General features: G+C 44.5%; 1 protein-coding gene across 3 annotated transcripts; it reads right to left on the reverse strand.

Annotated features, from left to right (window-relative positions):
- Positions 1 to 1,196: 1,196 nt before the first annotated feature.
- LOC106600415 (SUN domain-containing ossification factor) lies at positions 1,197 to 23,311 on the reverse strand. 3 transcript variants are annotated; one of them, XM_014191735.2, is made up of 23 exons: positions 23,047 to 23,311; positions 22,754 to 22,848; positions 14,216 to 14,330; positions 12,486 to 12,650; positions 11,821 to 12,143; positions 11,577 to 11,655; positions 11,225 to 11,342; positions 11,018 to 11,142; positions 10,854 to 10,921; positions 10,484 to 10,591; positions 9,884 to 9,989; positions 9,238 to 9,258; positions 8,708 to 8,763; positions 6,342 to 6,436; positions 5,983 to 6,048; positions 5,649 to 5,790; positions 3,999 to 5,384; positions 3,730 to 3,817; positions 3,390 to 3,494; positions 2,966 to 3,126; positions 2,683 to 2,774; positions 2,415 to 2,470; positions 1,197 to 2,254 (listed from the first exon to the last, which is right to left on the reverse strand). In XM_014191735.2, the coding sequence occupies exons 2-23, from the start codon at positions 22,816 to 22,818 to the stop codon at positions 1,805 to 1,807; spliced, it is 3,990 nt and encodes a 1,329-aa protein (XP_014047210.2). In that variant the 5' UTR covers positions 22,819 to 22,848; positions 23,047 to 23,311; the 3' UTR covers positions 1,197 to 1,804. The 3 variants fall into 3 exon arrangements, with proteins under 3 accessions (XP_014047210.2, XP_014047209.2, XP_014047212.2); XM_014191734.2 differs by having other exon boundaries at positions 11,821 to 12,164; XM_014191737.2 differs by lacking the exon at positions 9,238 to 9,258 and having other exon boundaries at positions 11,821 to 12,164.
- Between the last annotated feature and the right edge of the window lie 998 nt (positions 23,312 to 24,309).

Consider the following 24,309-nt stretch of genomic DNA (forward strand, 5'->3'; position numbering starts at 1 on the left):
ATGATAGTCCCACTAAGCGCAAACCAGATAGGATGGCGTATTAATGCAGAATGCTGTGGTAGCCATGCTGGTTAAGTGTGCCTTGAATTCTAAATAAATCAGACAGTGTCATCAGCAAAGCACCCCCACCCCATCACACCACCTCCTCCATGCTTCATGGTGGGAACCACACATGTGGAGATCATCCGTTCATCTTTACGTCTTATAAAGACACGGCGGTTTGAACCAAAAATCTCCAATTTGAACTCATCAGACCAAAGGACAGATTTCCACCGGTCTAATGTCCATTGCTCGTGTTTCTTGGCCCAAGTAAGTCTATTCTTCTTATTGGTGTACTTTAGTAGTGGTTTCTTTGCAGCAATTTGACCACGAAGGCCTGATTCATGCAGTCTCCTCTGAACACTTGATGTTGAGATGTGTCTGTTAGTTGAACTCTGTGAAGCATTTATTTGGGCTACAATCTGAGGTGCAGTTAACTCTAATGAACTTATCCTCTGCAGCAGAGGTAACTCTGGGTCTTCCTTTCCTGTGGCAGTCCTCATGAAAGCCAGTTTCATCATAGCACATGATGGTTTTTGCGACCGCACTTGAAGAAACTTTCAAAGTTCTTGACATTTTCTGGATTGACTGACCTTCATGTCTTAAAGTAATGATGGACTGTCGTTTCTCTTTGCTTATTTGAGCTGTTCCTGCCATAATATGGACTTGGTATTTTACCAAATAGGGCTATCTTCTGTATACCACCCCTACCTTGTCACAACAACTGATTGGCTCAAACGCATTAAGGAAAGAAATTCCACAAATTAACTTTTAACAAGGCACACCTGTTAATTGAAATGCATTCTAGGTAACTACCTCATGAAGCTGGTTGAGAAAATGCCAAGAGTGTGCAAAGCTGTCATCAAGGCAAAGGGTGGCTATTTTGAAGAATCTCAAATATATTTTGATTACTACATGATTCCATATGTGTTATTTCATAGTTTTGATGTCTTCACTATTATTCTACAATGTAGAAAACAGTAAAAATATAGAAAAACCCTTGTAAGGTAGGTGTCCAAACGTTTGACTGGTACTGCATCTTTGACAAATAGATGCATATCTGTATTCCTAGTCATGTGAAATCCATTTATTAGCCTAATGAATTGATTTCAATTGACAAATTTACTTATATGAACTGTAACTCAGTAAATGTTAAATATTGTTGCATGTTGCGTTTATTTTTGTTCAGTGTCGGCGGTCTTGCATCCCTGTGTACTGTAAAAGCGGTAGCTGGGCTGGTAAAAGCATAACAGTTGTAAAGGTTTCAACTTCAGAGAATGAGAATCGATCTGGATACAGTACACTACTGTTTCTATGAACGATGTGTCTAGACCGGCCACTCCCCAGTAAAAGCATCTTCAAAACTTCAAATAAATTAGATTTTTCTAAAAAAATATATATATTCCTTTAGCCCATCATTGACATTGGCTATTATTTGCAGGTTTGATTGTTACATAGCGCAGCTGTAGGGTTGATAGTATTTACAAAAACAAAATGACATTTTGAAGGACAGATGGAAAATATATTTTTTCCATTGGTCAAAGCAAGAAAGAAACATCAAAGCCCGACAAAGGTTCAACAGAGAACATGGACAGAACATAACATACTGGTTGGGAGGTGGACGAAGAGCGATTGTCTGATTTCCTAGCCGAAAGCTTCCTGTGTATACAGGGATAACAACGTCCCTCCTTTCAGGGGCTGACTGTTTCAGAGTCTGTTTTCAGGAGGAGCAGACAGGAGACTTTAGTCTAGGTCCGACAGGACCTCAGAGTGCCGTCACTCCCAGCATCCCTGCAGACAGCTCCTTCCCCCCACCCATGAGGCCCTGCAGGGTGGGGGTTATGGGTGTTGCATCTCTCTGCGGGGCCTGCAGGAGATCCTCCACCACCACGCACCCAGGCTTGGAGCGATGCCGCTTGAACGCCCGCTTCTCTGCCCTGCTCCTGGGCGGGGGCAGGCCGTCACAGAGGCGAGTGCAGGAGATGGCGGCAAGGCCGCATAAGGAGGGCTCGTCCGACTGGGAGGAGCTCTCTGAACTGCCCCCGGACGGGGGGTCCATGAAGGCGTGGTGGCTGAGACGCCCCATGCGGGGTGTAGGGTCTGTGGTGCCACCAGGGGTGCCGCCGTTACATACGGATGCTCCGTCAGCAAGCAGAGGAGCGCAGAGTGCAGTGCATTTCAATGTCTCCACGGTCTTCATCTTACTCCGTTTCTTCTGCAGAGGGAGAAGGGTTGGGGACAGAGGGCGGAAAGGTTGAAGAGCGGGAGATTTGACTTGTCGAGGTTGGCGATGAGAGATCATGTTCACAAGACAGTTATACTCTGAGAGTATGAGAGAGATGTTCCTTGAGATAGGGACACTATTCCATCCATACCTTTTTATTAGCTGGTAGAAAACTCAGTGGTTCAATAGTGCGTGGTAACTCTGGACCTGCGAGCACAAGGAGGAAACCAAGTAAATACATTTTAAAAAAAAACATTTTTTTTACTGTTGAAACAATATTATTAATCAGCAAAACAAAAACTATCATTAACATAAATGACAAAGATCAAGACCCAAAGTCAGGTTATATTTATATTCATCAGCAACAAAGAAATCACAAGGGAGTACACTACACACAACACAGTCATAGGTAAACTTGCCTTCAGTGGTGGGTAACTGGAAGGAGCCCGAGTGCAGGAGAGGATACGACATTCCTCTCTTCAAGCTCATGTCTTCATATTCCCAGAAACGCCTGAGAGGAACACATGTGTCGGTTCGATTAGGACAAGACTTGAACACAGTATCCTGATGAGGCGAGTGTGTGGTGTCCCTTGGATGGGATAACTCCAATTCAAGGGTACCCTTGTAAGGACTTCATAACACGTTCATAGTAAGCAGTACATAAGCACAACCAATGGTGTTCCCCCCCCCTAGTGTAGATACCTCTCTGGGCAGCAGTAGCTATAGCTCTTGGATATAGGACGCTCCGGGTCTGTGGAGGGAGGATCACCGGCAGACATGCGACTGTGCTGGACACACAGCAGCAACCCCAGGAACAAACACAACACCAGGCACAGCAGGAGGTAACTCTGCCTTTCAGACACCTAAAACATCGGCAGAGCAAAACGAACACACAGTGCATCCATGTGGTGTGGGTTGGTAAAGCCTTTAAAGAAATATACAATTCATTTGAATACGGCTACATTCCAGGTTTGGGACCAATTCCATGTCAATTCAGGAGGCAAAACTTCCTTGTTCAAAAGTAATGAAGAATAGGACTTGTTTACTTACCGAATTGACTGACTTGAAATGAATTTGACCCCAACCCTGCTGTATTCAAAAGGCTAGGTAGGTATGCAGTATCTACCTGGCTCTGCAGCTGACTGACTCCGACAGACAGGTTGAGAACCAGCTGTGTGACGTCCTCCAGCTGGCCCTGCAACGACTGGATGGACTCCGTCTGTCTCTGGTCCTATAGGGATCCAGGAAACTAATGAGCTGGCCAATCACAAACACTCCCACAAGCCACATTCCCATACATAGCTTGATTTTTGATTGATTAACATCCAACCAGAGCCTTTCACACGACAGCCTTGACATTCTCATTATTCAAAAGGCCAAAACGGTGCGAGATTCCATCTTAAGATGGGCTTCGTAGTATGTAACACTCTATACAAACACATTGAAGGTGGCCCTCCACTCCCCACCTGCTCCTCTGCTATCCTGGATGTGTTCTGCAGTTTGATGATGGTTTTGTTGAAAGCCCTCTGCATCTCTTCCATCTGCCTTCGGTACCTTCAACACAATGACAAAACATCCCCATCTAAACCTTCAATGGACTGACTGTGTTCAAATGGAATTGAAAGCACTGGTTATTTCAACAGCATTTCACTGTTTGACATTGGACATTTTAACGAAGGCTAACTGGATGATGCACAATGCTTAGTACGAGCCATCAACCTTAAAGGACCCGTACCTCTGACTGAGCTGCTCTAGGTAACGTCCGCTCAGCGACATGTTCATCTCCAGGGCCTTGATGCGGTTGTTGAGCCTCATGAACACAGACTCCTTCTGGCTGGCAGAGGCGTGCATCGGGTTCCCGTTCGCCTGTTCCGTGGGTTTGTGGAGCTCTGTGTAGAAGTCTGAGGGGGAAGGAGAGGGGGAGGGTGGGTGAAGCAGCTGCTGCCCGTTGCCATTGGGCGACGAGGTGAAGAGGATGTCCTCCACAAGCTCTGCTTCCCCCTTGGTTTCTGTTGCGACAGCCTGGCCATGCGAGGGGGGTTCTGTCATAACCACGACGGGGACAGAGCGGGACTCCCCAGGAGTAGTGTTGCCACTGCCAGCAGCACTCTCTGGTTCAGCTGTGGGGGCGGGAGGCTGCTGCTGCTCTGTGGGTGTGGAGACAGTGGGGAGGGGATGGGGATCGGCCACATGTGGGGGGTGGATGACTGGGATGTCTTGTTTGGCAGGCTGGACGTCCAGACAGGGCCTCTCTACAGGGGCTCTCCAACTCTGCTCTAGTGGACCACTGGGGCTGGAGGTGGTGACAGTGGGAAAAGGCTGCCTGTTCTCCTCCTGCTGCACCTCCCGGTTCTTCTCTGCCCCAGTGGCGGGCTGCTTCTGCCCGGGCAGGTCTTTCGAGGAGGCCTGGTGTGGAGGCTCAACAGCAGGGGTGGGCCTAGTAGCAGAGCTGTCGGTGTCGGTGGAACTGGGTCTGGGCAGGGTGGAGGTCTGGCTGGGCTCCAGGTGGGGCAGCTCAGTGCTGGGCTCTCTCTCTCCCACTGCCTCCGTCTCAACCCATAGAAGGTGTGGTGGGGCTTGAGTGGGACTTGCTCCCCTCTCCCCGAGGGCAGGGCTGGCTTCTCTCTCCTGAGGCTGTTCTCCCCGAGTGTGGGGCTGCTGTGGGGTCTGAGTGGTCGTGGGGGAGATGGTGAGCTGCTGTGACAGGGTGATGCTGGTTCCTGAGACTGGGGGTGCCTCTGGCTCCCTCTCCTGGCTGGTGCAGGTCCTTTGAACAGAACACTGGTGGAGGAGGTACTCCTGGAAGGAGGCTGAGCAGGAGCAAGAATAGGAGGAAGACAGGCCACAGTAGTCAAGGCTTTCTAGCTGTCGGAGGCCAGGGCAATGGTGCACCTCTCTGTCCCTCCCTTCCTCTTCTTCTTCCTCCTCCAGCATGGTAACTATAGACTGGACCTCCTCCTCCTCTATAGGAGTCACAACCGGCTCCTCCCCAGTTAGATTCTCTAGTTTGGGTTCCTCTGTGACAGGGGGTTCTGGAGTAGGGGGTTCTGGTGTGGGATCCTCTGTGGTAGTGACAGGGTGTTCTTGCACCTCAGACTGTTCCACGCCTACAGTGTCAGGCCTGGAACAGCGAGACGGGGACATAAGCTACTACAGCTGCAAAACAACATTATCATGCACATCCAAGCACGGTACATGCTAGGCAGAAAGATGCAAGACTCAAAGTCTTACTAATGACAAAGTTACCTCTAATTTACCCTGGTAAATATCATTGCTTAAAAAAAATAAAAAAAATACGTTTTAAATGACAAGATGTGTGACATAATTGTACATGTAGATAAAGTAAAAGACTAGGAGAAGAAGTGATTGGTTGGCTGGTACTTACACAGGGCTGACGGTGGAGGTGGTGTCTGGGTCAGATGATTTACTGGCAGTCAGGTTCACTGCCTGGCCTGAGAAGTTCCCTTCCCCTGGTCCTCCTCCCAGCACGTTGACTTTAATGTTGTTCACCATATTCAGAATGACATCTGGAACAACAAACAGCCCATTAGTGAACACTTATCCCAGTCACCGAATCCATCTCCACATTGGCTTCGCAAAAGGATAGCGACTCAAGTATGACACAGCACATTCTTTCAATAGTGATATGCAGTTTGATACCATATTTTTGTGACTGGTGTAACAGGATATTTAGCTGGCTGTACGTGTCGGTAACTCACCCTTGGCTGATCCTATGAGGTCATTTGAAGCTTCGTCCTCTACAGGAACATATCCAGGAGGATAATCTGAGGGTCACACGGCAGAGCGATAACACCACACTTACCAACATCAGTCATCCAAACAGTTCAAAGGTGAGAGGTAACATGTACATATAAAACCTGCAGTAGAGTCGCTTCAGGACTTCAGACGTTCACATTATATTACATCAGGTCTCCTCATGAAAGTGAAAATGTTGTGTACATGTAACATATAAAATGACCATTGGTCAATGTGTCATATCTTATCTAGCATTCACTGTCCCGGTGATGGTAATTGACAGGTATTCAAGCTACTGTAGAAGATGAGGCTCTCCTCTCACCGAGGTGGTCATCCTGGTCGCCATCCTGGTCTTCCGGTCTGTCCAGGGGGTCAGCGATCTCCTCGTACTCCTCCACCATACTCGTTCCAAACACCCTTCAACAGAGTGGAGAGAAACAGCTCTAAGGCATCGCACATAGTTGTGTTTTTGAATGAGATTGAGGATTGCCAAAGAATGGCCTACACTGACTGGTGGCTATATTGGTGAAGAGATGTTATACTCTAGGAGCCACTAAAGGGAAGAGAGATACGCCAGTAGCCCAGTAATAACACGCCAGTAGCCCAGTAATAACACACCAAGTAGGTTGAATAATAGTTAAGGTTATTATAAGAATCCTAAAGGAAAAGGTTTCAACTAGGGTATCTACCATCAAACTGGGACTTGGAAATACTACAAATCCCACAGTACTTACTATGACTGTGATATGTGCTTGTCTCACCTAGCTACTTTAAGATGAATGCACTAACTGTAAGTCATTCTGAATAAAATGTAAATGTAGTCATTATCAAGGGTGTATGCGTGGTTGAGTCTTTGGTCCCTTACAATAATGACCCCCTATGGTCCCTAGTGATTGGATTTGGGACATTATATTCCAGTTGCCTTTAAAAACAATTATATAAAAAGTTATATAAAAAAGAAACGTCCTCTCACTGTCAACTGTGTTTATTTTCAGCAAACTTAATATTTGTATGAACATAAGATTCAACAACTGAGACATAAACTAAACAAGTTCCACAGACATGTGACTAACAGAAATGGAATAATGTGTCCCTGAACAAAGGGGGGGGTCAAAATAAAAAGTAACAGTCAGTATCTGGTGTGACCACCAGCTGCATTAAATACTGCAGTGCATCTCCTCCTCATGGACTGCATCAGATTTGCCAGTTCTTGCTGTGAGATGTTACCCCACTCTTTCACCAAGGCACCTGCAAGTTCCCGGACATTTCTGGGGGGAATGGCCCTAGCCTTTGCTCAATGGGATTGAGATACGGGCTCTTCGCTGGCCATGGCAGAACACTGACATTCCTGTCTTGCAGGAAATCACTCACAGAACGAGCAGTATGGCTGGTGGCATTGTCATGCTGGAGGGTCATGTCCACCTCCAAATCGATCCCGCACCAGAGTACAGGCCTCGGTGTAACACTCATTCCTTTGACGATAAACGTGAACCCGACCATCACCCCTGGTGAGACAAAACCGCGACTCGTCAGTGAAGAGCACTTTTTGCCAGTCCTGTCTGGTCCAGCGACGGTGGGTTTGTGCCCATAGGCAACGTTGGTGCCGGTGATGTCTGTTGAGGACCTGCCTTACAACAGGCCTACAAGCCCTCAGTCTAGCCTATTGCGGACAGTCTGAGCACTGATGGAGGGATTGTGCGTTCCTGGTGTAACTCGGGCAGTTGTTGTTGCCATCCTGTACCTGTCCCGAAGGTGTGATGTTCGGATGTACTGATCCTGGTCTGCCACTGCGAGGACGATCAGCTGTCCGTCCTGTCTCCCTGTAGCACTCTTAGGCGTCTCACAGTACGGACATTGCAATTTATTGCCCTGGCCACATCTGCAGTCCTCATGCCTCCTCGCAGCATGCCTAAGGGACGTTCACGCAGATGAGCAGGGACCCTGGGCATCTTTCTTTTGGTGTTTTTCAGAGTCAGTAGAAAGGCCTCTTTAGTGTCCTAAGTTTTCATAACTGTGACCTTAATTGCCTACCGTCTGTAAGCTGTTAGTGTCTTAACGACCGTTCCACAGGTGCATGTTCATTAATTGTTTATGGTTCATTGAACAAGCATGGGAAACAGTGTTTAAACCATTTACAATGAAGATCTGTGAAGTTATTCGGATTTTTACGAATTATCTTTGAAAGACAGGGTCCTGAAAAAGGGACGTTTCTTTTTTTGCTGAGTTTATATATTTTTTTACAACCATTCATGCCTCTATAGGAGAAAAACTATGTCGGTGATTGGTTGGCTGTAGTTTTTGAAGAGATAATGTTCTGCAATCTCTGACTGCCAGAGCTGCCCCCCAGTGCCCCTGACAAAAGGCATCTTATTTCTATGGTGTTGGAGAGAGCTAAGTTCAAAGGCACTAGACTAGCAGTCTCAGATGCAACAGTCCCCTCGGCTCAGCCTTACCAACTGGTATAGGAGGGGCGACTAGGGGCACATTTTTACCACTCCTACTCTATTACTTAACAACCCCCCCCCCCCACACACACTATCTTCAGCTTGATGGTAATCCATTACTGTACAATACCTGTGGATTCGGTAAATTGCTGCTTTTTACAGCTATATGTTATTTTATCTGCGATTTTCCCAATTTCCTTTTAAAATGTTCCATTAATTCAGTGTTTTTCTATTCATTGCCTACCTTACGAGGCTGAGAGGGCAGAAGTGTTCAGATCCATGGTGAGAGACCAGCTCCACCTGCGATGAAACACAGACACCATGAATATCCAGGAAACAGGCATCAGCGCATGGTGGGATTTGGCCGGTGGTCAAATTCTCATTGAAATCGTTGGAAAAATAGTCAAAATCCAGAAGTAAGTTGTTAACGTTGATGCTTTTCTGGGTGACCAGCGACAAGCTAGCGCACTTTGAAGCTGTGATCAAACATCCTTGCCCTAAAGAATGGGCTTCTCTACAGTAAAAATGATATGGAATTCTCATGAGTGACATGACTAGATGAATGATAATAATTACAAATATATTTTGATTGGCTTGGTCCAGATTGTATAGATTCTGTGCTACCTGGTCTGCAGTAAGCTAGGGCTGATCAGTTAGCAAGCTTCTCCTACTGTTAGCATTGTGACTAAACACCAAAGCCCTTCCATTCCCTCCACTCCTCTGTCTACATGCTCCTCCACAGACCGACCACCTCTAAGAGAGAAATGGGCTAACCTTTATGTACTTGGTGAACATCTGAAGCAGGAGAAACAAGAGAAGAGAAACATATAATTACAAGAGGAAACATGCACACATGCATTTAAAACAGGACCAAGTGTATGAATGCTGGTTCCTGCTCCAGTCCTCGGAAAAGAGGTACAGAAGCATCAGATTAAATACGAGAAGAACAGCGAGGTTTATACAAATCTCCACCGTTGAAAATGAACTGTTAGTCTAAAAGAAATGTGAGATAATGTCTAGATGCTTTTTATAGTGGAGATCAAGTTTATAAATTGCCTGGCTGGGCTGATGAGACAGTGGATTACGCATTCAGATGGAACAGAGTAAAAAGGCATTTTAACGTCATAGATTTGGGCGGTGGTAACTTGTGGAATAGACACCGGCTAGAATGCGGTTTTAACCAATCAGCATTCAGGATTAGACCCACCCGTTGTATAATTGTAAACTATTACTCTAGAATGAGAGGACAAGCATATATAACACAGCCCTGCAGGATTTGAGTAAAGTGGGGGATACTCTAGTATTGATGATCTTTTCTTTTAATTTAAATAAGAAGTCCCATTCAGAATACCTCTTTCCCAAGAAAAACCTGAAAGAGTAGAGTGGGAGTAGAGAAGGAACAGGAGGACGCCATACACACCTTGACATATTTGGTATACAGATGCTCATCCAGAGGGAAACTCTGAACAGTGCGCTCGTCCCGAGCATGAAAAGTTCCCCGCTTCACCCACTTGTTGGTTGGGTACCTGACGGAGCATCATCCAACATCATTCAACCTACTGATCTATCCTTAGTGCAGTAGTAGTGACTGTTTCTGTTTGTAGCATTTATGATGTTCAGTATCAAAATGACAGATTAAAAGATATCAAAACGAGACATTCCCATTGGGGTCGTGTTCATTAGGCACCAAAAAGAAGAAAACTGACTAATACAGGGAGAGAATATCTGGTAAAAAAAAAAAACAGCACTCATTTTCATTTCAGTTTCTAAACGGTGTAAAAATGTCATTGTTTTGTTGTTGAAACTGAGAAACGGAGGAGAGGAGCCTCCGGTAGCGTGGTAAAAAAAAATGGCGGAACATATTCTGCTGTTCTATCGCGCGTGCAATGATGTCCGAGGGGGGGAAAAAACAGTGTTCGTTATTTGCAGTAACTTCTTTGTTGTTGTAATATCCCAAACGGACGTGGCAGTTTCACCAATTTAAGGACACCAGCTTTAATGAACATGACCCAGGTCAAACCTGTCACTGATGGAGACCAGGAAGTCTTTGGGTGTGGAAGAGAAGAGCTCAAAGTTAGCGATGTCCAACTGCTTCACCTGGATGGGATCACACAGCTCAATGATGAACCTGAAGAAGAAGAAGAAAGGAGAAAGAAAAGAGAGAAAAAGAATGAGAAAGGAGAAAGAAAGAGAGAGAGGATGTTGAGGGATGAGGATACAGTAGGTGGTGAGTGGAGTAGTGGATGTTGTCCTACCTGTGGTTATAAAGGGAAAAAGCAACAGGGAGGTTTTACAGGAAGTATAAGCATAAGGACAGAAGACATTTTTGAGAGACAGATACACGAACTCTTAGAGCAGCAACACACAGGGATCTACACACACACACTCACCAGATCTTGTTGCTGCAGGGATTTAACATGTAATGATCCATGCTCTCCATTAATATGGCCGAAGTGCTCTGAGAAACAAAGATCCTTCCATCAAAATCTGCAACGCTAAACATAAAAATCTATATATTAGATAGGTTTGGAGGGTGACAGTTTGAAATAGATACCTTAGCCTCTGGGTTAGAACCCAGGATCTTTGCCCCACACTCCACCGATGCATAGTTGTTGAAGTTCTTCTGCACCTTCTTTACAGCGTGGGAGCCGCCGTTGCTGGAGGTATGAGTGGCCTGAGCTATGAAGAGAGATAGACTTTTAAATCAAAACCAGTAATTGATTGAGTGACTGAGACAGGCCAGGAACACCATCTATCTTACTCTTCTCGGTCTCCACCTCCATCATTTTCTTCTTCCACTCGTCAAAGGTGGGGATGTCCTCCGGATCCTTGGTTGCCACGCTGGGATCTGTCTCTGTGATGATGTGTGAGCTCAAGTCCTAAGAATAGCAGTCAACAGACAAGCATCAGACCTGGATCAAATACATAGTGTCTGTGTGTCAAATACTTTCATTTGAGGTCGGGATTATTAAGCTTGGAGGTTGTTACTTTTGGGACTATCAGCATCAGAAAACGTTATTGCTGTGCAACAAATGTTGGTGTTTCTCTACCTGTTCTTTGAGCATGTGGGAGGCGTTGGCCCCCTGAGCCAGCCCCACTGAGGCCTGACCTACCTTGACCAGAGGGGGGTCTATGTCAGTCTTGGTGCCCTTTCCCAGGGCATTGGATGTGTTCTCCAGGACAACAGGAAGACTACATATGGGGACAATAGAAAGAGAGCCTACATTGAAAAAATGTGTTTCGAACCTGAGCATCACTTGACTGTCTTAACCTGCTGATTTAAGCCTAGTCATTAGCTCTCTGGGTTCAGTCCTCAGGTAAGGCTAATAACTACGGGACCACCTCCGTTACACTGACCTGGTGAAGGTGTCGTCAAAGGGGTTGGTTTCTCCAGCTTCACAGTCGGCTATGGCCAGATCAGCATCGCTGGATTCTGACAAAGGGACATCAGACACAATTTCCTCTGGTACACTAGAGGATGAGCTAGGGGTGCTGGAGGGGTCTTCGGGGATGGGGTTGAGGGCAGGGGCAGATGGTGGAGGGGAGAGGTCAGAGGCGGGGGTTGGCTTCTGCTCTTGGGTGACAACGGCCTCTGGAGGTGGCTGCTCAGCCTCTAGCCGGGCCTCTGGCCATGCTGTCTCTTGCTCCTTCTCTGCTACAGAATCCTCCAGGTCCAACGTCTGGGAAACATCATCACCGCACTAAAACACCGAACTTAGTATTGATGGCCCACGACAACCACCCACCAGCCTGAGCCATACGTGCTGTATAACATTTAACGCTAAAAAGATTTCAGGAACAATCAAAATGTCTGATCAATAGGTCTGACGGACAGCATCCAAGTCTCAATTTGCACTTACACTAAAGAGAGAGAGACATCTGCTTCACATCTAGTAAACAAGCCAGGGTGGAGTAGTTTTTCAGGCCTAGTCGTTAGGATTCATCATTGCAGTACCGTGTGGACCCCAGGAGCAGTAGGTTGTAACAGCTAAATGGGGGATCTAAATAAACCAAACGAATACCTTGACATGCTCCTTGTCCTCCACCTCTGTGCCTGGAGTCTCCGCCTCCTCCCCTGCTAGGCCCTGCTGCTGTGTCTCCACCTCCTCTCCCTCTGGCAGCACCTCCTCTTCAGATAGGTACTGGGCATACTGGGACCCCCAGCCCTCCTCTACCTGAACAACACCCTAACAGACGGGACAGGAAGGAAACATTCGTTGCCGTTTGCTGTCTGGGCTAGGGGGCAGTATTTTCACGGCCGGATAAAAAACGTACCCGATTTAAACTGGTTACTACTCTTTCCCAGAAACGAGAATATGCATATTATTAGTATTTGGATAGAAAATACTAATACTGTTTGAATGGTGTCTGTGAGTATAACAGAACTCATATGGCAGGCAAAAACCTGAGAAAATTCCAAGCAGGAAGTGGCCCGTCTGCGAATTTGTAGTTCTCCCTTTGCTTCTCTATCGAAACTACAGTGCCCGTGGGGTTATGTAGCACTTTCTAAGGCTTCCATTGGCTCTCTAAAGCATTCAGAATGTGGATTGACGCGTCTCCTGTCTCCGGGCAGAGTACAGGAGCACAGTTTGTCAGTGGACAGCCTGGTGGCTAAGAGATTGGAAATGCGCGTTCACGAGACCTCGCCATTTTTTGTCTTCCTTTTTGAATGAAGACAGCATTGTCCGGTTGGAATATTATCACTATTTTACGAGAAAAATACCATAAAAATTGATTTTAAACAGCGTTTGACATGCTTCTAAGTACGGTAATAGAATATTTTGAATTTTTTTGTCTCGAAATGCGCTTGCGCGTTACCCTTTGGATAGTGACCTGAACGCACGAACAAAACGGAGGTATTTGCACATAACTATGGATTATTTGGAACAAAAACAACATTTGCTGTGGAAGTAGCAGTCCTGGGAGTGCATTCTGACGAAGAACAGCAAAGGTAATCCAATTTTTCTAATACTAATTCTGAGTTTAGTGAGCCCCGAACTTGGCGGGTGTCAAATTGGCTAGCCGTGATGGCTGAGCTATGTACTCAGAATATTGCAAAATGTGCTTTCGCCGAAAAGCTATTTTAAAATCTGACATCGCGATTGCATAAAGGAGTTCTGTATCTATAATTGTTCAAATAATTGTTGTGTATTTTGTCAACGTTTATCATGAGTAATTTAGTAAATTCACCGGAAGTTTTCGGTGGGAATACAATTTCTGAACATCACACGCCAATGTAAAAAGCAGTTTTTTGATATAAATATGAACTTGATTGAACAAAACATGCATGTATTGTATAACATAATGTCCTAGGAGTGTCATCTGATGAAGATCATCAAAGGTTAGTGCTGCATTTAGCTGTGTTTTGGGTTTTTGTGACATATATGCTTGCTTGAAAAATGGCTGTGTGGTTATTTGTGTCTATGTACTCTCCTAACATAATCTAATGTTTTGCTTTCGCTGTAAAGCCTTTTTAAAATCGGACAATGGGCTTAGATTAACGAGAGTCTTATCTTTCAAATGGTGTAAAATAGTCGTATGTTTGAAATATTGAAATTATTGCATTTTTTTGGTTTTTGTATTTCGCGCCACGCTCTTCCACTGGCTGTTGAATAGAGTGGGACGCTAACGTCCCACCTAGCCCCTAGAAGTTAAAAGAAATGTGTGTCAATAGGAAAGTTGCTTATATTAGGTATGTAGAAAGAAAATTTAAAAACATCTTATGGTCCAACAGGTGGGGCAGGTTATGTACCCTGTGATGGGACTTGTCGCCTGGGTCTTCCTCTCTGCTGCTGTCCTGAGCAGGTGCAGGCATGCTCTGAGCCTCTGGGGGCTGCTCTGCACAGCCAACATATTTAATTGGGTGCCTGGGGAAACACAGGAGAAGACATCAGTGTTATTGTTTTGGGCAAGGGGAGTAGAGTTAGGAGAGACCAGAGTAATGGGAAAAGTGGAATTGGAATTTCAGTTGACTTCCCGAATCGGCTTCATTTAGATTAAATTGACCCCGAATCCTGTTAAGATGTGGCAATATCCTGTAACCTAGCGTCACTATGTTTACTATACCAACAAGGACAAGCCTTAATCAGAAGGAAAACAACTTGATTTCAAAGAATCCGTGACTGAGTCATGAGCAATCAGAGGGGGCTGCTGCCCAGCAGTCAGAGTTGAGAGAGGTGATATGGGAACGACCAGGTGGCTGACAAACTGAGAGAGACACACATTTTATCTTATCACTGTGGGGGGCTGGCCAGGCTGGGAGGTCAAAGTCAAAACCTAAAGCCATGTGGCTGCACAGAGAAAGTGACAACTGCATGCCGTCTGTTGACAGTCTGACGGTGTGACAGGGAAATGGACAAGTCAATGTCACAGCTGTCCTGTTCATCCTGGCATGGGACAACAGAGATCACCGGTCAGTCAGAACAAGGCTTTAAATAGTTCCACTAACAACAATGTCACATTTCTACTGGGGACAGAGGTCCTTGTCTTGAGCTCCAGTGTCAAAATACTTCAACACAAACTTGGCCTTGTCAACAGCAAGTCTATTGTCTAGTAGTGAGGTTTATAGGGTAAGTCATCTACTCTGCTTGGCCACTGGAGTCTGGTAGGACACAAATACTGTAAGCTGTACAGTGTTTGTTTACCTTTTAATTCATAGCCAACAGTCTTAATGTAACCCCTGAGAAGCCATGCTGATTTTAAGGCACTAGACAATGAATAACGTATCAGAGTGTGTGGCCATTTTAACAACAGAATGGATTGTGGAAGGACATGTACTCCCGAGCATCTGCTGACCAACTGGCAAGTGTCTTCACTGACATCTTCAACCTCTCCCTGACCGGGTCTGTAATACCAACATGTTTCAAGCAGACCACCATAGTCCCTGTGCCCAAGAACACTAAGGTAACCTGCCTAAATGACGACTGACCCGTAGCACTCACGTCTGTAGCCATGAAGTACTTTGAAAGGCTGGTCATGGCTCACATCAACACCATCATCCCAGAAACCCTAGACCCACTCCAATTTGCATACCAACCCAACAGATCCACAGATGATGCAATCTCTATTGCACTCCACACTGCCCTTTCCCACCTGGACAAAAGGAACACCTATGTGAGAATGCTGTTCATTGACTACAACTCAGCGTTCAACACCATAATGCCCTCAAAGCTCATCACTAAGCTAAGCTGGGAATAAACACCTCCCTCTGCAACTGAATCCTAGACTTACTGACGGGCCGCCCCCAGGTGGTAAGGGTAGGTAACAACACATCCGCCACGTTGATCCTGAACAAAGGGGCCCCTAAGGGGTGCATGCTTTGTCCCCTCCTGTACTCCCTGTTCACCCATGACCGCATGGCCAAGCACGACTCCAACACCATCATTAAGTTTGCCGACCACACAACGGCGGTAGGCCTGATCACCGACAAAGATGAGACGGCCTATAAGGAGGTCAGAGACCTGTCAGTGTGGTGCCATGACAATAACCTCTTCCTCAACGTGATCAAGACAAAGGAGATGATCGTGGACTACGGGAAAAAGAGGGCCGAGCACGCCCCCATTCTCATCGACGGGGCTGTAGTGGAGCAGGTTGAGAGCTTCACGTTCCTTGGTGTCCACATCACCAACAAACTATCATGGTCCAAACACACCAAGACAGTCGTGAAGAGAGCACGACAATGCCTATTCCCCCTCAGGAGACTGAAAAGATTTCGCATGGGTCCTCAGATCCTCAAAAAGTTCTACAGCTGCACCATCGAGAGCATCCTGACTTGCTGAGTCACCACCCGGGATGGCAACTGCTCGCTACAGAGGGTAGTGCATACGGCCCAGTACATCACTGGAGCCAAGCTTCTTGCCATCCAGGACCTCTATACCAGGCAGTGTCAGAGGAAGGCCCTGAAAATTGCCAAAGTCTCCAGCCACCCTAGTCATAGACTGTTCTCTCTGCTACCGCACGGAAACTGTACCGGAGTGCCAAGTCTACGTCCAAAAGGCTTCTTAACAGCTTCTACCCCCAAGCCATAAGACTGCTGAACAGCTAATCAAATGCCTACCCGGACTATTTGCATTGACCCCCCCCCACCCACCCACACACACTTTTTTCTACGCTGCTGCTACTCGCTGTTTATTATCTATGCATAGTCACTTTACCACTACCTACATGTACATATAACCTCAATTACCTCGACTAACCTGTACCCCCGCACATTGACTCGGTTTCGGAACCCCCAGTACATAGCCTCGTTATTGTTATTTTGTTGCTCTTTTATTTTTATTTTTTTACATTCGTTTATTTAGTAAATATTGTATTATCTTAAACTGCATTGTTGGTTAAGGGCTTGCAAGTAAGCATTTCACGGTAAGGTTTACACCTGTTGTATTTGGCGCATGTGACAAATACATTTTGATTTGATTTAGACAGTAGAAAGAAACTAGACAGTAAAGCAAAAGTAGGCCTACTTGCCAAATATAGTAAAATGTCATCAAAACCATTAGCCAAGACTACATCCCTACACTTCTGAGGAATGTCAATGATGAGTCAAGATCAAATAGGCTAAACTATTATCTGTCACATCACCTACAGTGGGGGAAAAAAGTATTTGATCCCCTGCTGATTTTGTACGTTTGCCCACTGACAAAGAAATGATCAGTCTATAATTTTAAATTGTAGGTTTATTTGAACAGTGAGAGAGAATAACAACAAAAATATCCAGAAAAACGCATGTCAAAAATGTTATAAATTGATTTGCATTTTAATGAGGGAAATAAGTATTTGACCCCCTCTCAATCAGAACGATTTCTGGCTCCCAGGTGTCTTTTATACAGGTAACGAGCTGAGATTAGGAGCACACCCTAAAAGGGAGTGCTCCTAACCGCAGATTGTTACCTGTAAAAAAGACATGTCCACAGAAGCAATCAATCAGATTCCAAACTCTCCACCATAGCCAAGACCAAAGAGCTCTCCAAGGATGTCAGGGACAAGATTGTAGACCTACACAAGGCTGGAATGGGCTACAAGACCATCGCCAAGCAGCTTGGTGAGAAGGTGACAACATTTGGTGCCATTATTCGCAAATGGAAGAAACACAAAAGAACTGTCAATATCCCTCGGCCTGGGGCTCCATGCAAGATCTCACCTCGTGGGGTTGCAATGATCATGAGAACGGTGAGGAATCAGCCCAGAACTACACGGGAGGATCTTGTCAATGATCTCAAGGCAACTGGGACCATTGTCACCAAGAAAACAATTGGTAACACACTACGCCGTGAAGGACTGAAATCCTGCAGCGCCCGCAAGGTCCCCTGCTCAAGAATACATATACATGCCCGTCTGAAGTTTGCCAATGAACATCTGAATGATTCAGAGGACAACTGGTGAAAGTGTTGTGGTTAGAGGAGACCAAAATGGAGCTCTTTGGCATCAACTCAACTCACCGTGTTTGGAGGAGGAGGAATGCTGCCTATGACCCCAAGAACACCATCTCCACCGTCAAACATGGAGGTGGAAACATTATGCTTTGGGGGTGTTTTTCTGCTAAGGGGACAGGACAACTTCACCGCATCATTTGACGGGGCCATGTACTGTCAAATATTGGGTGAGAACCTCCTTCCCTCAGCCTGGGCATTGAAAATGGGTCGTGGATGGGTATTCCAGCATGACAATGACCCAAAACACACGGCCAAGGCAACAAAGGAGTAGCTCAAGAAGAAGCACATTAAGGTCCTGGAGTGGCCTAGCCATTCTCCAGACCTTAATCCCATAGAAAATCTGTGGAGGGAGCTGAAGGTTCGAGTTGCCAAACGTCAGCCTCGAAACCTTAATGACTTGGAGAAGATCTGCAAAGAGGAGTGGGACAAAATCCCTCCTGAGATGTGTGCAAACCTGGTGGCCAACTACAAGAAACGTCTGACCTCTGTGATTGCCAACAAGGGTTTTGCCACCAAGTACTAAGTTATGTTTTGCAGAGGGGTCAAATACTTATTTCCCTCATTAAAATGGAAATCATTTTATAACATTTTTGACATGCGTTTTTCTTGATTTTTTTGTTGTTATTCTGTCTCTCACTGTTCATATAAACCTACCATTAAAATTATAGACTGATCATTTCTTTGTAAGTGGGCAAACGTACAAAATCAGCAGGGGATCAAATACTTTTTTCCTCTACTGTATGCTTCACGGAGTCGTGTCTGAATGAGGACATGGTTAATATAAATCTAGCTGGTTTTTCTATGCATCCGCATGACAGAACAACAGTGTCTTGACAACTCAAGGGCGGGGGCGTGTCTCTCTTTGTTAACAACAGATCGTAGGCGATCCCTAATATTAAGGAAGTCTCGAGGTTCTGCTTACCAGACTGAGAATAGCTCATGATAAGCTGTAGACCATACTACACTGAACAAAAATATAAAACGCAACACCATATCCCATATTTCATGAGCTGAAATAGAAGATCCTAGAAATGTTCCATACGCATAAAAAGTTTTTTTCTCTCAAATGCTGTGTACAAATTTGTTTACAACCCTGGTAGTGAGCATTTCTCCTTTGCCAAGATATGCCACAACTGTCAGGTGGATGGATTATCAAGAAGCTGATTAAATAAACAGCATGATCATTACACAGGTGCACCTTTGCCTATAATTTCCACCTGTTGTCTATTCCATTTGCACAACAGCATGTGAAATTTATTGTCAATCAGTGTTGCTTCCTAAGTGGACAGTTTGATTTCACAGAAGTGTGATTGACTTGGAGTTACATTGTGTTGTTTAAGTGTTTAAGTGTTTAAGTGTTCCCTTTTTTTTTTGAGCAGTGTATATTGGTTCAGTGTATTTCCCAGCATATTTTTCGTAGCTATCCATTTACCAACACAAACCGATGCTGGTACTAAGACCGCACTCAACGAGAAATATAGGGCCATAAGCCAAAAAGAAAATGTTCATCCAGAGGCAGCGCTCCTAGTGGGCGGTAATTTTTATGCAGAAAAACTGAAATCCTTTTTAACTCATATCTACCAGCAAGTCACCTGTGCAACTAGAAAAAAATATATAATAACTCCACACACAGAGACATATAGAAAGCTCACCCTTCATTTGGCAAATCTGAACAGAATTCTATCCTCCTGATTCCTGCTTACAAGCAAAAACTCAAACAGGAAGTACCAGCGACACACTCAATTCAGAAGTAGTCCGAGAAAGCGGATGCTAAACTACAGGACTCTTTTGCTAGCACAGACTGGAATACGAAGCATGTGACAAATAAAATTGTATTTGATTTTGCTACACATTCCATAATTTGTTTAACCAGAGAGGCTCGTAAACAATAACTAATGCTGCATACTCCAAGAAAGGTTCAAATCTCACCTTTACGGTAAAAAAAATATATAAATTGCTGAGGTGTAGTCACAAGCTCAAGTAAACAGTACAAATATGATAAAATATGAAATATTTTATATGTTGTATTTCTTATTCAACAAAACTGTATGAATGAGTCTTGAAATGACTTATGTTTTCTAAATATAGTATAATCAAATTATAAAATGACTAACTATAAGATTTCACCTTCCTCACAACTGTAAAATACATATTTGTATGTTCAGTGTTACAGAAAATGTGCATAATTTCTAAAGGTCTCTCTTGATCAAAACGTCTGCGGCCATCACTGTGAACGTATCACACAGCTCTAGCTTGGCTACCTGAACTCGTTAGGAACTTGTCTTTCATGTCTATGACAAACAGAAAGTGCTATTTTTTTTTTTTTTTATCAATTAATTCATTATTTTAGATTATTGGCTATAAATTGATCTCCAAACAGGGCTTGAATTTATCTTTTGTGGCAACTTATCCTTCAGACAAGTAGGACAGATTTTTTACTTGTCCGCGAGCTCAAATCACTTATCCCAAAACTAGAAAAAGGTCTGTAACACCACGGGCCAAAAAGGTGACTGAAAATTGTGTTGTATGATGCAAGGAACCACTTCACAAAATAACACTCATTATCATCACTGGTATTGACGACAGAGGACTGCTGGTCTCTGATCCCATGTATCACACAGTATATCCTGCCGTTGACGCCTTGAGAAGGGCACTTAACCCTCCATAAAGTAGAATACTGCACTGACAGGCTACTGTATAAAACACGTGGTCCGTCAACCCTCCATCTGGAGAGCAACTGGGTGTGCAGGCTTTTGATCCAACCCTGCTCAAACGCACCAGAGTCAGCTTATCAAGGTCCCGTTGAGCCACTGATATTTTACAATGTGGGGTGTTCGAGCATGAATGGAGCAAAAGCCTGCACACCCAGTAGCTCTCCTGGAGGATGGTTGGCCACCCTGCAACATTACAATCGAATACGTTTTATGTCTTTATAAAATAATTCCCTCATTCAATGAACCAGGGATCATATGGCTAAGATGAGTGAGGTAGCTAACTAAGATGTTTATCTATTTGTAAGGTTAAAATATTCAGTGTTCAGGGGAGATCTTGACAGCATAGGAGTTACTTGTCAATAAGGCTATTCTAAGATTTTTTTAACAAATTTTTTAACTTTGTCAGAATTACATGGCCAGTATTGAATAGCGGAGAATCCTAGCCAATTTTGAGCGCTTGAGAGACGGTTTTATAACCAGAGTATGCAGCATTGGTTTCAACTGAGCACCCGTATCCACTGCGCACCTGTATCAACTGTGGTTATACACGAGTGCCGGTGGAAGGTTTTTAGGACATTGGACACAATAAATGACATTAATACAAGCTAATAGCTAAATAGTTAACTACCAAGATAGCCAATTCAAAACATAGTGTAGTTTGGCAGGTTATCTAGTTAGTATAATGTATATCATTATTTTACCTACCTCTCTCCCCTCTGGAAGGCCCACTGGCACACACAGGTGATGCATACACCATGACTTTTCCAGGATTTCCCTTGCTGACCAAAAATTATGCATTGATCTCAAAAACGCATCTCGCAACTGCATGATTGAAAGACCGCTTGTGCCTGTCAATGCAGGCCTACAATAATTATACTCTGATGCTCTCTGCAAGCAGACAAGCGTTAATGTCGAGCCCTGTCTAAATGTACTACAGAGACGAAACCACTCTCTACTGCTGAGCTACAATGTAAGAATTCCAGGCATATGCGTTGTTAGTGGCTGTGACGTAAGGTTCAGCCAGGAGTTGATGGACAGTCAGAAGACCGAATTAAATGGTAGGAGGGACATATCAGCTTCTAGTGGTGTCACATTTCACATCCTGCTTCACACAGGCAAAAGAGACTTCCCTGATTCTCACGGACACAGGAGTATATCACTCAATGGAATCCATTTCAATCTATGTTCTCCACAAATCGATTTAGAAGCTAAAATGTCTGTTGGAACCGGCTTGTTGACCATGTAACGTACGAAGCGAACAATTTAGTGTGAGAAACCAGGCTAGGTTCTTTGACCTTTCCTCGATAAGGTCTTCAGGCTATTTAAATATCTGACTGAGTATGAATGTAGCATTGGTGTGTAGTTAAAGTAAACTAGGTGCATTCTTCTCCATAAGCACCTCTGGATGGACCATGTCAACTGTTGTGTCAAAGGATTTACAGCCAGGGGTCAAGACCTAATCGCAGCTAGCCTGCTAGCTGACTGACTAACGTTACGTGGGCTGTAAATCCCCTCAAGAGCTGAAGAGTCAAATCCTGTCTTTCACAGAACAGAACACACGCCCTCAGGCTCAGTACTGGCCGTGCAACAACCCAGCAAAGCAATGGCATACAATGCAATGCCAGTTTTTTTGACTTGATCTATTTTTAAAAGCTGTCCTATTCAGTATTATATAGGAGTGTTGTTTATTTAACTAATAGTTCCATGTTTGTTGCAATGGTGATGGATGGTGAGGCAGGACGAGGGCGGCATTTGACGGATTGTTGACATACCCTGAATTTGATAGCTAACTAGCTAATGACACTGAAAACAAAACAATAACACGGAAAAAATGAACAGTTTAATTGAACTAGTTAGGTATAGTAACTGGCAAACTGCATTTGACATCTCAGACGAGTCGACTGAACAAGCTACAGTAGTTAGTTACTGTATAGTATAGAGAGCTACGTTAATTTACCACTTGGCTAGACAGCGAGTGGCTAGCTACCACTAAAAAACAACTAGCAGCGAGCTAGTTAACGTTATGCTTGTTGTAGTTCATTATTTTAGCATCTCTTCGAACGACTTTTGAATAACGTTACTAAGTGCTACAAAACATCTTTCTTGATATGAAAGTGAAAGAAAGTACTGTAAGGCTGTACTTACCAACACGGTAAAAACACAAGTAGGCACACTGTCACAACTCGCCACAGTCTCTTTTTCATCATCATCCCGCAGGGACCAACATTCTCGCCGTTTACCTACAAAATGTATCAATACTGTCGTTATTCAACAGTTGTATGTTTTAAGTCCACGTAGTAGCTATCGAACTTCTAAATTGACAAGCTACAGATCTGACATCTAAAACTGCTAGCTAGCTAGTTTCCTACAAGTGTATTGTACTGTTGGCTGTCAAATCCAGTGGTGGTGTGTACTGTCTGGAGACCTTGCGTACGTACCGCCAACCAGCCCCAGCTGTCATCGTGTCCCCCCGCTCTGTCCAATGAAAACGCAGTAAAAATCTAAGACAGTACAGTATGAAGACAAGCAGAAACTGCTTCTCTAATAGAAATATCCGATATAGCTTTGAGTCGATGTCATGGCGACGTTGGATAGCTAAACTCATGAGCAGACACGTCCAACGGTCATCTCGCGCCGAACTGCGCATGTGCAAGCCGTCACCTCAAAAGCAGCTTTCGATATAAAGTTGTTTTTGACGAAAATGAAAACGTGTCAGTTTGTCACTTTCACGAGGTTGTAATAATAACATGTTCCACTACTTAATATATTGGCTCGAATCCAGGTTGTGCCTTTAGATTTCAAGAAAATTAACAACTAAGAAAGTTTAGTAAGATGGCAGACAGACAGACATGGCATCTCTGCATCTAGCCCGCAACCGGAAGGCTCTCCAGAGGCTGGTGCAGTCTGCCCAACGCATCACTGGGGGCACGCTGCCTGCCCTCCAGGACACCTACAGCACCCGATGACACAGGAAGGCCAAAAAGATCAAGGACATCAACCAACCGAGCCAAGGCCTGTTCACCCCGCTAACATCCAGAAGGCGAGGTCAGTGCAGGTGCATCAAAGCTGGGACCGAGAGACTGAAAAACAGCTTCTAACTCAAGGCCATCGGACTGTTAAATAGCCATCACTAGCCGGCAACCCCGCGACTTTAGAGGCTGCTGCCCTATATACATAGACATGGAATCACTGGTCACTTTGGAACACTAGTGACTTTAATAAATGTTTACGTACTGCTTTACTCATTTCATATGTATATACTGTATTCTATTCAATGCCACTTCGACATTGCTTGTCCTAATATTTCTATTTTTCTTAATTCCATTATTTTACTTTTAGATTGTGTGTATTGTTGTGAATTGTTAGAGCTAGGAATTGTTGGAGCTAGGAACACAAGCATTTCACTATAGCAGCAATAACATCTGCTAAATATGTGTGACCAATACAATTTTATTTGATTTTAATGTTTTTCACTTCTCTCATTGACTTCTCTAACCCCAAACCCCGGCCTGGTCTGCTTCACAAGCGTTCCCGGAAGTCTCGCGATGTTGCGCCTCTGGGTTTAGAAACTCTGTGGTTAAGTTGAAAGATTTTCAAAAAGTGAGGTAGCTCTCAAATTCCCAACTATCACACAAATAAGTGTAAAATATAAAATAAAAATATTTTGTTGTTGATTACTGGATATGTGAATGGACTTTTAC

Source organism: Salmo salar, chromosome ssa03 (genome assembly GCF_905237065.1).
Source record: "Salmo salar chromosome ssa03, Ssal_v3.1, whole genome shotgun sequence".
NCBI lineage: Eukaryota > Metazoa > Chordata > Actinopteri > Salmoniformes > Salmonidae > Salmo > Salmo salar.

What these genes read in the sequence shown, in the direction of transcription:
- LOC106600415 (XM_014191734.2), bottom strand. Translation starts at nt 22,818, where the DNA reads ATGATGATGAAAAAGAGACTGTGGCGAGTTGTGACAGTGTGCCTACTT. An exon ending in GGAGGTGGAGACCGAGAAGA is followed by an intron (nt 11,143 to 11,224) that starts GTAAGATAGATG and finishes CTCTCTTCATAG; the next exon opens with CTCAGGCCACTCATACCTCC. An exon ending in TTCTACCAGCTAATAAAAAG is followed by an intron (nt 2,255 to 2,414) that starts GTATGGATGGAA and finishes CTCCCTCTGCAG; the next exon opens with AAGAAACGGAGTAAGATGAA.